At 36.9% G+C, this 15,163-nt stretch overlaps 1 protein-coding gene across 1 annotated transcript; it reads left to right on the top strand.

The window, feature by feature from the left end:
• The first annotated feature begins 715 nt into the window (after positions 1-715).
• On the top strand, positions 716-13,767 carry LOC114643569 (C-type lectin domain family 4 member A-like). Its single transcript, XM_028792133.2, has 7 exons — positions 716-987; positions 5,247-5,342; positions 5,431-5,535; positions 7,354-7,524; positions 7,710-7,861; positions 8,003-8,130; positions 12,513-13,767. Exons 1-7 carry the CDS (start codon positions 888-890, stop codon positions 12,682-12,684), a joined length of 924 nt encoding a protein of 307 aa, XP_028647966.1. The 5' UTR covers positions 716-887; the 3' UTR covers positions 12,685-13,767.
• The last annotated feature ends 1,396 nt before the right edge of the window (positions 13,768-15,163 follow it).

Below are 15,163 nucleotides of genomic sequence, written 5' to 3'. Positions count from 1 at the left end.
GCGCTGAAGCATTCCATCTCCTGAAACAACAACTCATGACTGCACCAGTTCTCTCTCATTTTAACCCAGAGGGTACGGCAATTGTTACTTGTGATGCCTCTGCCTTGGCCTTGGGAGCTGTTTTGTCACAGCTGGAAGAAGGGGTGGAAAAGCCAGTTGCATTTGCCTCCAGAGCACTGAGCCTGACTGAACAAAAATACTCTGCAGGGGAACATGAAGCTTTAGCATGCATTTGGGCTTGTGAGCGATGGCATATGTATTTTTATGGAAGACCATTCATTCTGAGGACAGACCATCAGGCTCTCACTTCCTTGCTGTCAATATCTGGAACAGGACACAAGCCCCTCCGGTTACATAGGTGGTCTGATCGTTTACAACAATATAATTTCCAACTGGAGTTTAAGCCAGGATGGGAAAATGTAAATTATTGTTCAGAATAATAAAGGAGTCTCTGTTCACTTACAAATAAAAGCAATGTTGATGCATATGGTTGCATTGTGTTCCCTTGGTTTGTTCAAGTTTTACACATGCCCACAAAAAGTCATTTGGAAAATCAAGGATGTGGCTTGGTAACTTCACCTTGAATCTTTTTTAACTGAAGATGAAAGTGAATATGAAAAAAAGAACATGGTGAGTACAATATGAAAGTTCCGACAAGCTTTTGTAGCAGCAACAAGTTTATATATTTTGCCTCTGCAGCAAACTGTACAGTTCACTCGTCGCATTGTGCATCTCACTTCTTGGAAATGAGCTACTTTGTCATTTCAAGAAAAATGACAAAACTCCAGCCCATCTCACCACATCCGTCCAGTATATCAAATGGTTAGAGCCTACCATGGCTTCCTCTTTCGTTTTATCACTTACAACTTTGAAAAACCATACATGGCATGGATAAAGAGAGCATTTATATCACACTGGAGAAGACCACTGAAGACATCTATGGAGTGATTGGATCAACCAAGGACAGGAGGACCAGACACTCTTGGGGTAGGTATAGACAATCTATACCAAGTTATCAGTGAATGCCTTTGGCATGCCTGATCTAAAGCAGATCTTTACCTTCTCTTGACAAAATACTTGATATTTACAACAGAAGCTTTCTTTATCATTCTTATTGCTTTCCTTGCATAGACATCTAGTAACATCATATGCAGGGGTGTGATATATGATATGATTACGTTACCTTTTCTGGGGAAAATTCTGACCTTCAGTAGTTTATATGGGTATGTAATTATGTTGGGGTTGGATATTGTAAGATTTACAGATTACACTAGAATTGTAGAGATGGCACAGTGGTATTGCTGCTGCCATGCAGTAAGAAGACCAGGACTTGTGTTCCAGGTTCTTCCTGGGTAGAGTTTCCATGTTTTCCCTGTGACTGTGTGGGTTTCCTCAGGGTGCTCCAGGTTCCTCCCAGTGTCCAAATACAGGTTAGATAAATCAGTGATGCTTAATTGGCCCTAATGTGTGGGTCTCTGTATGCCCTGTGATGGACTGGCACCCTATGTAGGATTTGTTTCTCCCTTGCACCCCATGCTAGCTGGGACAAGCTCCAGCATCTGTGACCCTAGCCTGGACGAAGCAGGGTAGGAAATGACATGACTAAAACTGGAGGAATATAAGAAAAAGAAATTCAAGAAGCCTTTAGAAAAGTAAAATATACAGTATGAAAAATGTATATTTTTAAAATGCATTACTACCTAGACAAATTTATTTTGTTATAAAATACATTATGGATAAATATATTGTGCTATCTTGCAGTATACTAAAATGTACTGTGAAATATGTAAATTGTTACCATTTATGTATACTGTATTGCAATATATTTTCCAAAGTATACTGCAAAAATACATTTCCTAATATATTTTAAAAACTAAGAGTACTGTATTGTAAAATATATTTTATAAATTATTAAAACATTTTTAAATATACTGTAAATTTTAGTTATAATATACTGTAGAAAATATTTTAGTTTTATATTTCAAGATACTTGACATTTTTGTATACTGCAGTATATTTTAAAACAATATAAATCTGGAATTGACAATATCATCCAATAGATATTGCATAGGTGATTCTTTTATTTAGATACGTTTTAGACCAAATCATTCTGTGACAGCAAAAATTATAAGCTTATTATTAGCAGAGTACTAGGCTATGAATTGTAGTCTACATATTCTGAGAACTCTAACTACTTGAACTACTTTTATTGAGTTACCGGACTTCAGAATACAGTAAATTAAATTCATTGGTACTTTTGGGTTATGCCATTTTAACCACATTAACAGCGAACGATCAGCAAAGAGCTTGGACACACAGTATACTCTATGTCTTACACACAATACATTTGGAAATATTTGTTACAATACTGTATATTATAGGAAACATACATGTTTTTTGATATTTCAGATATAATCTTAAAAATATGTATTTGAGCTACAAGTCTGTTTGACTGACTGTCTGTTTGATTATATTAAAAGATATATCTATATATTTTGGGTATATTACAATACATTTAATCTTAGTAAAGGAGTACTCTATAACATTTATAAAAGGAAAAACACCTGAAAAATGTGATACATTATAGAGAAGTGCAAAGTATTACACTTAGACAAAAGAGACATTAATTAAATAAAAAACAGCTGATACTCACATACAGGATTAATATCACCTAGGCAATTGAAAAAACAGACCCCTGCAAAAATGAAATATCCTGCAATATACCCCCAAATTATGTGGCCATATCTTTCAGTATAATGTACAATGCATGTAGATCAAATACACATTTTTAAGATTATATCTGAAAAATAATGAAGCATATATTTCACTTAATATATTGTAACAAATGTGCCAAAAATTGAGCATTATATATTTATGTTTAGGGAAATATATTGTAATATGCAGAAATGGTGATAATTTGCAGAATTTGCAATATATTTAATCATACTGAAATATACTGTAAAATATTTAAAACATTTTGTAAAATGCATTCATACAGGTAGAAACATATATATTTTTAAATTTATTTTAGATATACACTGGAAAACAAGACATTTCTGGGACTCATTGTGTATTATTAATTTGTATTTTGTGACGCACCTACAGATTTACCGAAGGTAGGTTCTGTTAGTCCGGTTACTTGTACATGGCTGCCTGACACACACGCACACACTCTAAATCATTCACTTCATCTCCAGTAATTTTGGCTTCATATTTCATAACTGCCTGGAACTTTTCAATTTTAACTAGCCAAACCACTAAACCAGGCAATGAAGATGAAAATGATGACAAATTGAATCTCACTAGATATAATTAGATATAATTTATTTAAAATCACCTCTTATGTACAGTTTACAAATTAAGCACTGTACTAAGGATGGCACATTGCAGGTTACAAACGTTTTATGTGCTTGTCTGAGAATATTACTGGGTTTACTTTCCAATATGCTTGTACTATATATAATCCTGGGTCCTCATCCACAATCTTATATGTAGCATCGGCATAGCATTCTGCTGCTTACTTGAGTGGACTTTGGATGATAATAAAATTTGATGATGTGACTTAACGTGCAGTGCAGAAAACATTGTTAATCAGCTAAATATCCTGACAAGAACGTTTCATTTTTTCCGTTGTTCTAGTTTTTTCCTACCCTGTGCAGAATTAAAATTTCTTGCAGGACAGACAGAGAAGCAATGCAGACCAGTCAAAGGTGCCCATGATGTGTAACGGAGGTCACTTGTCACAATGACTGTGTGACAAATAGAATTCAGGATTGTGAATAAAGTGAAAAAAGGCAGAACTACATAAAATATGCTAAACACTATCAGACAATGCACTCAGACATCACTACATCATGACTTGTGTGAAAATGAGAGGATCCACATTAAAATAATTTCTTCAGTTGACAAATAGAAATGTCTGATATAAACGTTACAAATGTTTTCTTCATATGGGAAATTATTGTTTACTTAGAGCCAGGCCATCTATAAGTACCAAGGTGAACAAAGGATTACTTTGGATAGAAATTAATGAAGCATATGGAGATAAATGGTTTATCCTACTTAACATTTGCCAGGCAAAGTTAATTCTGGAAAAATGTGTGTACTTGTCAAGTTAAAGACATGCACTTTGAACAAATGAGGGAAAATGTCTACAGAATGAATGGTGGATTAACCATCATGTTTGTTACATACATTACAATGTGCTAAATTTGGTCAAGTTGACCAAATATAAAGTTTTAGCATTTTTGTCCCTGTACCTGATTTGTTATTCATAGGTAATCTTAATAATTTGATGAGTACATGAGTGAGCCTCATGGTGGAGTAGTGAGGTGAGGGGGGAGGCCTTCTGATCTTCACCACCCTGGGGCCCACGGATGTCCTAATCTGTCCTAATATATCAAGTAAGGTGATAGGGCGAGGGGAAAAGCTCCAGTTCTGCTGATGCAGAGCTTTCAGTCTGATGGCCCCTAAAATCTGGAATGCTCTTCCTCTCAGCCTTCATGAGGAAAAATCTATTATTCATTTCAAACTCCAGTTAAAAACACATCTCTTCAATGAGTATTATTCATGTTCTTGTATGTAACTTCTACTGTCTTGTTAATGTGTTTATTGAACTGTAAAGTGTCCTTGTGTGTATGAAAGGCGCAACATACAGTAAATAAAACTTATTATCAATATTATTATATGATGCAGTAATGTTGGATTGAGACTGTGTCACTGATCCCCTTTACCATCACATCAGGGAGGATGTTAAAAGGTGTGGTTAGTATTTTATGCTCTCTGGTATACAACAGTATAGAACACAGATTCAAAATTATTTTTCTGGCAACAATAAAACACTTCTGTTTCTACCCTACAGAGAATCCCTTGTAATCATACCACTGAGACAGTGGTTGCTCTCAAAACTAGCAGGATGTACTTTAAATTCCACATTGTGAATTACGTAAATGCTTATAAGACATATTCAGTTACAAAAGGGGGTACTTCACGTTAATCAGCACTCTTTTGTGGTTGATGCCATTTTTTGGAGTGATGCTCTGGATTGGTAGTGGCGTTGCTTCACATACGTATTACTGGAAGCTACAGTATGTACCATATCCTGATGACAGAGACCCTCAGTAAAGTGTAAACAACATCTGTGCAGCCTTGTGGTTACCTGCATATGCTCAAGTGAACAGAGAAAGTGAAAAAATGTTTTGTTGCACTCATGTAAGTGAAAATACAGTATAATGTTTGATTTTTAGGTGCCTTTGGAATGCAAAAAGACAACAATAAGAGGGATACCTGCATGACTGCAGAGTGTCAGGGACCTGGGTGCACTAAGCAAAGAAGAACGGGAGGTGAGATCATAAGGCACCCTGCTGAATGTCGGTGGTGGACATCAGCACACTTTCTAATTACATTTGTGTATCGTTCCTCTATCTGCAGTTGTTAGGTGTTGTGTCAGCATGGAAACTAAAAGCCGCCTGCTTGTGATCCTGTTCTTCTTGTGTGGTGCTCTACTGATCATCATTATCTTCCTTGCAGTGTATTGTGAGTCTTTTCAGTAACTGAGATAAAAAAAGTCATAGAATCAGGCAATGGGGACAATTGTGTTATTGCACAAACCATGAATAATGGATAATTTTTTAACAGATCCCGAGTCTTTCCACATAATAAATTTATGTACAGTGGAACCTCGGTTCACGACCATAATTCATTCCAAACCTCTGGTCGTAAACTGAATTGGTCGTGAACCGAAGCAATTTCCCCCATAGGATTGTATGTAAATACAATTAATCCGTTCCAGACCGTACGAACTGTATGTAAATATATTTTTAAAAATATTTTTAAGCACAAATATAGTTAATTACACCATAGAATGCACAGTGTAATAGTAAACTAATGTAAAAACATTGAATAACACTGACAAACACCCAGGCTTCCTGCTCAGCTGCAGGTACAGGCTCGCTCTCAGCTGCATGCGCGCTCTCTCTCTCTCTCTCTAGCACGCGAGCCTGCCTGCTCTCTCTCTCTCTCTCTCTCTCTCATCAGCACACGAGCCTGCCTGCTCTCTCTCTCTCTCTCTCTCTCTCTCTCTCTCTCTCTCTCATCAGCACACGAGCCTGCCTGCTCTCTCTCTCTCTCTCTTACATTGCAGCAGTTCAGCAGTTCACGTCTGACCGAGAACAATGCAACACGTGCGGAAATCATCAGCGCGCACAAACCGAAAGGGAAACTGGCTTGTTCGTATACCGAGTGTGTGGTTGTGAACCGAGGCAAAAGTTTGGCGAACTTTTTGGTCGTAAACCGAGTTGTTCGTGTACTGAGGCGTTCGTGAACCGAGGTTCCACTGTATTGAGTTTTGTCGTCCTCAGTGCCATGTAGAGGACTTCTAATCAGGCCTCTTCTAATGTTAATTTCATATCAGAGCAGAAGTTGTTTGATAGTTGATTAATGTTACATTCAGTTTCCAAAATAACTGTGATGCTTTTATAATGTAAACAAATGTTAAAATCATGTTACTGTCATTCAAACTGAAGCGTTCAAAGGAGATTTTTTGCTAGGGGAGAATAGATCCAATTGAATTAAGTAATTTTCCAAAAAGATTAATTAACAGCAGAGATATGTATAGTTTGCATGTTCTCCCCGTGTCTGCGTGGGTTTCCTCCGGGCACTCCAGTTTCCTCCCACAGTCCAAAGACATGAAGGTTAGGTGGATTGGCGATTCTAAATTGGCCCTAGTGTGTGCTTGGTGTGTGGGTGTGTTTGTGTGTGTCCTGCGGTGGGTTGGCACCCTGCCCGGGATTGGTTCCTGCCTTGTGCCCTGTGTTGGCTGGGATTGGCTACAGCAGACCCCCGTGACCCTGTGTTCGGATTCAGCGGGTTGGATAATGGATGGCTGGATGGATGGTATATGCTGAATGGTAATGTTAATGGGTGATACATTAATGTGATATATGATTATAAAAGCATGTATGAACTTTCACAGTTTGGAGAAACTCTATAGAATCAATCCTGCACAAAAAATTATCATAATTGATAGTCAAGTTTTGATAAAATGTTTATGTTTGACTAAAAGATGTGGAATAAGAACTAGAATTTCTGTAAATTAATGTATAAATAAGTTTGATTCAGTTTAAATATCTAATTCTAATACCTCAAAAGTGTAACATCATCCATACAACATCCACCGTCTTTAATGTGTGATATATGGAGACATGTAAACCCATCAGGAGAGCCCACAGCTAAAGGAATGTTACCTGTAGGTTTAATCCAGTGTTCAGTAAAGATGCTCTGAAATTGATTTAGAATTTATACATTAGATATGGAAATGATTCCAGTGTTTAATGTTTGTTTGTATTTCTCCAGCTTTAAGTACTTTTAAAGAAAAAGACTTATGGACACAATATTTACAGTTTGAAGCAAACTATTCAGAACTTCATATGCAGTATAGCATCCTGAAAGAAAACCACACAGAGCTGCGTGTAAAATATGCAGCCCTTGATAGTTACTGTCCTGTGTGGAACAGAACCACTCGAGGTAAAGTAATTTCAATTAAAGTGTTATGTGTGCTTCCTAAATGTGCACTTTATATACTGAATCACTTTCTCACATCCTTTCTTTGCACAGTAACTCAACGTAGATTTAATTTGATGTTTATAATGCTAAGTAATTCACTATTCACTGTACCATATTTAATTTATATTTATTCTCCCTGTCTTCAGAAAGGACTTGCTCTTATTGCCCAGTAAACTGGCTGCTGTTTAACTTTAAGTGCTACTTCATCTCCACTGATGAAATGAATTGGTGGGATAGTCAGAACAACTGCAGGTCACTTGGTGGGCATTTGGTGATTATAGAGAGTGAAGAGGAGCAGGTATGACTTTCATTCTGGTGGTTACATTAAGTTATTGTTAATCAGATGTAGAAGAAATACAGAAAGAGTGTCGGTCAGTATCTGTTGCTTGTGATGTTTCTGATTCATTTTTTAGATGTGTATTAATTTGTTTCTAATCAGAAATTCTTAGTAAACAAGACAAGAACTAGTGGGCATGCAGATAGCTACTACTGGATTGGACTTTCTGATCAGGCGACAGAAGGTCACTTTCTCTGGGTTGATGGCACACCACTGTACATTAATTTAAGGTAAGAAAATACATTTGTGGCAGAATTTAAAAATGGTTAGAAGGAGAAGTACTTTAACAGTAACTTTTTGCTTAAACTAAATTTTAAATGACCCATGGCTACTAAACAGTCTTCAAAAGTATCCCTCTGTAGACCAGCATTTTATGAAACATAGTGACTAGAAGTATTATCTGAATTTTTAGTGACTATAGACAAGGGGTCTCCAACTCCAGTCCAGGAGAGCTGCTGTGGCTGCAGGCTTTCATTCTAACCCTTTTCTTAATTAGTGACAGATTTTGCTGGTAATTAACTCTTTGCCTTAATTTTAATTGATGCACTACTCAGGCCCCTTAAATATTTCTTTTTCCTTAATTAGCAGCCAAACAATAATGAGACACAAACTGAAAATAAAGAATGGTGAAGGTCTCAGTAATGTTGATCTGCTCAGGTTCATAAAACATTTTGACAGCGCTCTTAAAAAACAAAATCGACAGTTTTGGAAATGTCTGCCATGGCAGAATGAAAGCCATGGAATTAAATAACAGGTTTAATTAGTAATGACAATTGGCTTCAAATTAAGAAACTGAATGGAGTGAACTTCGTTGGAGTTTGAGGTCCTGGCTTAGTTGGTCATCTGTTGGCTCATTTCACATCAAATTTATGTTTTGGTGTTTTTTTTAAGGAAAAAAAAATCAATTCAGCGGTCAGAGTCTCAAGAAACATCAATTAAAATAAAGGGAAATAGTTAATTATCAGCAAAAACTGGTCACTGGTCACATCACTTTGCCACAATTTTTTGAGCCTTCTTTGCAGTTCACATCATTATTTTGTAGTGTGTATCGGTTCCAGTGACTGACGTTATTATGATGCCATTCTCTGGTTTTGATCCGTTCTTGTTTCACACCTTAAGTTTACCTAAATCTTTCTTTATAATAAAAATGTAAACCTCATGTCTTCTCTTGATCTTTTCTTCTCAAAAGAGCATTTTCAGGCACCAAGCATCTTGATGCCAGTCACAATTGTCATTACCTGACAACTAAAATCAACTGTAACAATACCACTTGATGTGATGCGGATCACAGCTTCTGTTGCAAGGAAACTGCACTTATTACACAGTCACTTAAATTATCAAGGCATCCTTATACTCTAAAGGCTCTTCTCTCTGAGTTTTATTTTCATTCTTAGTACAAGAATTCTTTTCAGCTTCTTTTATTGACTGTATCTAATTTCATTTTAATACTCCATAAGTTATTGTTAACACATTTATAATTATTACACATGTCTTCTCACTTTTTATAAAGGAATACTGCACTGAAAAATAATATTTTTTAATGTTACTTAACCATACAGTTTATAGTTGTGCTTGAGAAAAACTCTAATCTCATGTTTTCATGCAGAATGGAGAAAAAAAATGATGATATAATAAAAATTGACAGTGACCAATGCTGTACAGTGGAAAACAATGTGAAAAAACATTCAAGTGTGATGCTCCAGGTTGGCTGCAGCTACCATAATCTTTGAACCCAGAACTATTGATAGTCATGAATCGAGGATGAGCCAGGCAATGAGTACACATAACAGTGCAAGTGCTTTTATTACAAAAACAGTCAAAGTTTCAAAAACTGCCTAAACTGCAGGGCAGTCTCTAAATAAATAAATAATCAAGTGTTCCTGTGGAGGTTAAAAAATCCATAAATAAATAAATCCATAAAAACAAGATTAAAATAAATTCACAGGCTGCATCCATACAAATAATCCTGAGCCACAGTGCTTCCCACTAAAGCTGATGTCTCCTCTGCTTACCCTAAAAGAGCCTCCACAGCAAGAGGAGATGTCTACTGAAAGGCGCAGTAAGCCATTTATCCTGGCTCAGGCCCATGCCTCTAATTCTAGGCATTTGGCAGAGCATTGCACCAAGCTTTGCTCCTCTCTCCTGCCCCTGTTCTTTGGCCTCTAATGGCTTGGTCATTCCTGCTAATTGGGGTGCTCAACAGGAGTGACCCCTGCTCAGAGGTGGGTAGAGTAGCCAAAAATTGAGTAGCATTACTTCAAAATAATATTAATCAAGTAGAGGTAAAAAGTAGTCATCCAAAAAATGACTCAAGTAATAGTAAAAAAAGCATTTTGTGAAAAGACTACTCAAGTACTGAGTAACTGTTTGATCATAATAAATTATTTATTTTTTTAGAAATGTTGTAATAAGACAGACAAAAATATAAAATAATGTGAAAATTCTGCTATTTCCAAATAATAAAATAAAAAATGAGGAAAAATAAATAACATTTTTACAAGTTAAAGATGCACAAATAGCACAAAGTTCCCAATCTCAATTTTTCACAACAAAGCTTTTGAAGCCAATACCTACAGTAGATAACATGTATGTTTGAAAAGTGAAAACTACTTACAGTGACAAGATATACTGTACACTGACAGTATAATACTGCATATTCTCTTGCCCTCCAAATAGCACAGCTTATAGAAAATAACATTAGAACAAGGCAGCTTGTGCACGTACAAGAAGTCTCACTTTACCATGACTGTCTGTGTCTGTGCATGCTTGTTTAAAACATGCTTGTTCTTCACTCAGTGAAGTGATGGTTAAGCTTCAGCAGGAGTTGACTCTCAAGGTTCTTGCAGTGACACTGTGACTGTTTAGCAGTGAACAGGAGCCCTGCATGACTAAAAAGTCTTTCACAGGCTGCAGACGCAGGAAGTTTGTGTGTGGTCATGTGACTACATGGCTACGTCTGATTGGTGAAATGGAGTCATGTGGTTGTTGTTGCTACATCTGATTGGTGAAACAGTCATGCAGTAGATCCACTGGCGGCTTCTCTCTGGCAAAAATATAGCATATCTAATGTGTAAATGGAAAAAAGTCATGAGTCGAGTGTTGCCCAACATAGCGGAGTTAGAGTAGCATTTCTCCTTCACAAATGTACTCAAGTAAAAGTAAAAAGTATAGTGCAGTAAAACTACTCTTAGAGGTACAATTTTTTTTAAAAGTGACTCAAGTAAATGTAACGGAGTAAATGTAACTCATTACTACCCACCTCTACTCCTGCTCCTCAAGTGCTGGCTACACAATTACCTTCGGGTTATTTTCCCAACAGCCTGCCTCCTCTACACGTTCATCCCTTTTAAACCTACCCTTCTCTTTTACTTTTGATTTAACCTCCCATTCTCTCTTTTTCTTCTTTCTTACTTTCTTGGTGTACATCTGTTTCTTGCCAAGATTTCTTTTTAAATACCTTGGGGGCACAGATGATCCTCTTGACAATCTGCTGAAAGCCAATGAAGAACAGCCAAGCTGACTGAGTCTTCAGGTAACAAGCAATCTGCTTGTCTCTCCACTGACATCCCACAGTAACACCACCTTGTCGTGGAGCGCTCCATCATAGCCATGCCTATTATTTTTATTTATTTGAAACTGTACATCACCACAGACCCAAATGCATCTTTTCACACCATGGAAAAAGAAGAAAAAATCATATTACTCTTGTACCACATACTGTATGTCAGTTTTCTAGTTGTTTGTTCAAAATATATACTTTTTTGCTACAATAATGTTAAATACATATTTCCGGGACAATCCGTGCATATCATAAACAAGAAACTAAAGCTTCATGGCAATGACTTTTTGAATTGAAAATCTCACTCTCCTCATTCGTTGATCAAGTGTCCCACCTTTCTCTGCTCCACAAACATTTTCGCATTGTTTGCGGTTGTATAGCATCAGTCACTATTGGTTTGTATTATATCATAAAAAATTTTCTCTGCATTTTAAATGAAAACATGACATTACATTTTTTTTCTGAGCCTCCACTACAAACTGTATGGGGTAACTAACAGATCAAAACAATATCATTTTTGAGTGGAGTACTCTTTTAATGGAAGTGCATACATGTGTATGGATTAACACTAGAATTACCAGAGCCTACGAAAAAACTCATAGATCCAGCCCACCTTAAATCCGTTCGCACCGCTCCAGGTGGCTGAATGTCCAGAGCAACATAAAGAAGACCTGAACTAGCTAATAAGGACTGTGTTTGTTTTTAAACTGAAGTACTGAAGTTCTCTTGTTAGTTTTGAATAAACATTTCTTTGTTGTTTGGGGTAATTATGAGTGTGAACTCTTTTGTCTTGGGTTATACGCAATGGTCCCAAACTACAAGTGGGGTGCGGTCCAAAACCTTATCTGTTGTCTTGGGGGAGCAGTGGTGAAGAATGAGTATCTGCTTTAAGATATGTACAAAATTTGTCTCTAAATACACTGATATGTAACATCCCAAAGTTCTTTAAGTCTTGAATTTATGCTAATTAATTAACACTACATTCTCACTACATTCTCAATTTTCCCTAACCCTAACCCTAATATTTTTAATGTTTATATTTATGTGTTGCAGCTTTTGGGGCCAAATGGAGCCAGATAACTGGAAATACAATGATGACCACCCTGCTGGAGAGGACTGTGTAGAGATGCAGATTAACAGAAAATACTATGGCTGGCATGACTCTCTCTGTCATGTTCATAAGAAAAGGATCTGTGAAAGAACAGGACAGCCAGTCCATGAGTAGATTGTGGTTTTAAATTTGAAAGTTATTTCCTTATGTGGTTTTCTGTACACCGAGGTCTCAGAAAATGGGTAGAATGTTATGTTAACTTTTTCTCTTTCTACTATCTGTCTACTCTCCGCAACATACAGAAGCTGTATCCACGATACATCATCATTCATCTTAGTCATGGGCTAATTTCCATGATGTGTGCAGCCACGGTCCAACCATTTCCAAATCCTTCTCAGACTTTATTGTCCATGTGATTCTAGACTTAACTCAAGGCTTCTTCTGGGTTTTTCTAAAGACTAACTTCGATGTGATCTAAGAACTGCAGTCATCATTTGCATACAAGAACTGAAACAGGAAAACTGGCTGTCTAGATTTAGATTTCTGCATTTCGTATGAGACACAAACAGTTCTTTGGAGGCACCATATGTTAAATTAATACTCTTGTTTAGGATTTCCATTGTATATGACCTTTAGTCTAAAAGCAAGTCAGGCATTACACATGGACTATGCAATTGCAACCTTGTATCAAGTCTGATTAAACCTTGGCAATCTTGATATACTCACACACAGAGAGCCCACCACCACCCCATTTCTGACTGTCTAGCACTGATTACCACATTCTGTCTTTCTAGTATAGTGAAGCCATCCATGACTAATATAGTATCAAGTGATGCAGTTTCATTAGTTTGGTCTGTACATGTGTACATGTTCATCTGCAGCTTTGTCTTACACCAGTTTATTTCCACATATAACTTTAGGGGTATCTTTATTTCCAGTGGTATTCCTCCCTCATTACTTAGAATGACAGAAATAAATAATCGAACATATCTCCAAAAGCCAACATCATTTCCAAATCCAGGCCTGTGCCAATAAACCACCTATGTGGCATTTGTCTTTCCTCTGTAAATGAAATGGGGCATCATGTATAAATGGTGTGCACACACAAAAATGTTGCGTATGCCTGTTTCATTGCTCACTTCGAGATTTATAAAACTAAACTTTGCATAAAGCCTTGCACATTTTCACGGCAGCCTCACACCACGCATACGCACTTTTCTGCTTGGTTTTGCAAACTGGCAGCACCTAGCATCAAAGCAGTGCATACGGTTTCTGTGTCATTTACACCTTTCTTTTTCATTCATTCATTCATTCATTCATTCATTCATTCATTCATTCATTCATTCATTCATTTTCTTTTTCATCAATGCAGGCATTATCAAATACACCAAAATTAATTGTTTTAGCTTTACCAATTTAATTCACTTGATTGTAATCATTCTGCAACAATAACCTCTGGGGTGACACAGGTTAGAAACCTAATGCTTTTTCTTCACAGACCCTCTTCCTTGATGCTTCACAGTTTCCATCATGCCATCCACTGTAGCCGTCAGATTTCTGGTTACTCAATGTAATGTAAAATAGTTAGGTCTATTATGCATATGTAACAATTCCCATGAAAATAACAATCTATTTAAATTGTACATCTGCTTCCCCATATGCAGCAGAGACACAAAGTGGCTAGCACATAGCGTCTGCACGGGGGTTGGAGAGTGAGCAAGCAGGGGGCAGAGCCCCCTAGTTATTCTAATTATCAACATCCTCAGTAAAAGAGATGCAACTCTGACCCTACATGTATACAGCCCCTGTCAAGCCTGTCGTTCAGATGCACCCCAACATACTTATATGTCCTCACCAAATCCACGTATTCTGAAAGTCCCCATTGCCAGTGTGTCATAGAGGGGATGTGCAACATTGTTCACAATGCCAATTAGTTTTGTTTTCATTCTCTCCTTTGCTACTACCTCCAGCAACTCAAGAGTACTTCACATAACTTAGTCTGCACCCTTAATGATATTGTTGATTCAGTGGGTCTCTCTTGAAGTGATATTACCAGCGCAGCATACCACAGCACAGAAGGTTGCACTGGCCATCACAGAGTTGTAGAAGATGTGAAGGATGTCACTACACACATTAAAGTAAAGGTGTGTGTAAACAAGCAAACAAAAAAAAAAAAGAAGTAGACATTTTTCAAACGTGACCCCCAAAATCAGTAAATATTATAAAATTAATATTTTAAATCCCAATCTAAAAACTCACCCTCCTGTAATATTCTTAACTTTAAGGAGGTTGTGGGGGGCAATCCGAAGCTAAAATTAATAAAAGACTGAATTAAACTCAGGGTATCCTAAATAATGACTAAAACTAACCTAAAATGTCATACTGAATATAATGATACCCAAACTATGAAAAGGAGAGCCACAAGTATGGAGAAGGACATCTCTATGCTCCATGTGACTAGATTGTGACAGAAGATGGTCCTTAAATAGGACTGAGATTTCCCCTAACTCGAGTGTACCAGAATGGGCAGCTCATATCAACTCATATCCAGACTTGAGTCATCTTTAAAATTGGAGTTGTCTGGAACTTGGGGACATTCATTCTCAAGTTTGTCTTGGTCTTAGCAAATATGTTCTTTGGTCTCAGTCTAGAC

This window comes from Erpetoichthys calabaricus, chromosome 5 (genome assembly GCF_900747795.2).
Source record: "Erpetoichthys calabaricus chromosome 5, fErpCal1.3, whole genome shotgun sequence".
Classification (NCBI taxonomy): Eukaryota; Metazoa; Chordata; class Cladistia; order Polypteriformes; family Polypteridae; genus Erpetoichthys; species Erpetoichthys calabaricus.
Note: the sequence above shows the minus strand (reverse complement) of the source record. Positions and strands in the feature narration are given on the sequence as shown.

What these genes read in the sequence shown, in the direction of transcription:
- LOC114643569 (XM_028792133.2), top strand. Translation starts at nt 888, where the DNA reads ATGGATAAAGAGAGCATTTATATCACACTGGAGAAGACCACTGAAGAC. An exon ending in TAAGCAAAGAAGAACGGGAG is followed by an intron (nt 5,343 to 5,430) that starts GTGAGATCATAA and finishes CTCTATCTGCAG; the next exon opens with TTGTTAGGTGTTGTGTCAGC. An exon ending in TATCTTCCTTGCAGTGTATT is followed by an intron (nt 5,536 to 7,353) that starts GTGAGTCTTTTC and finishes GTATTTCTCCAG; the next exon opens with CTTTAAGTACTTTTAAAGAA.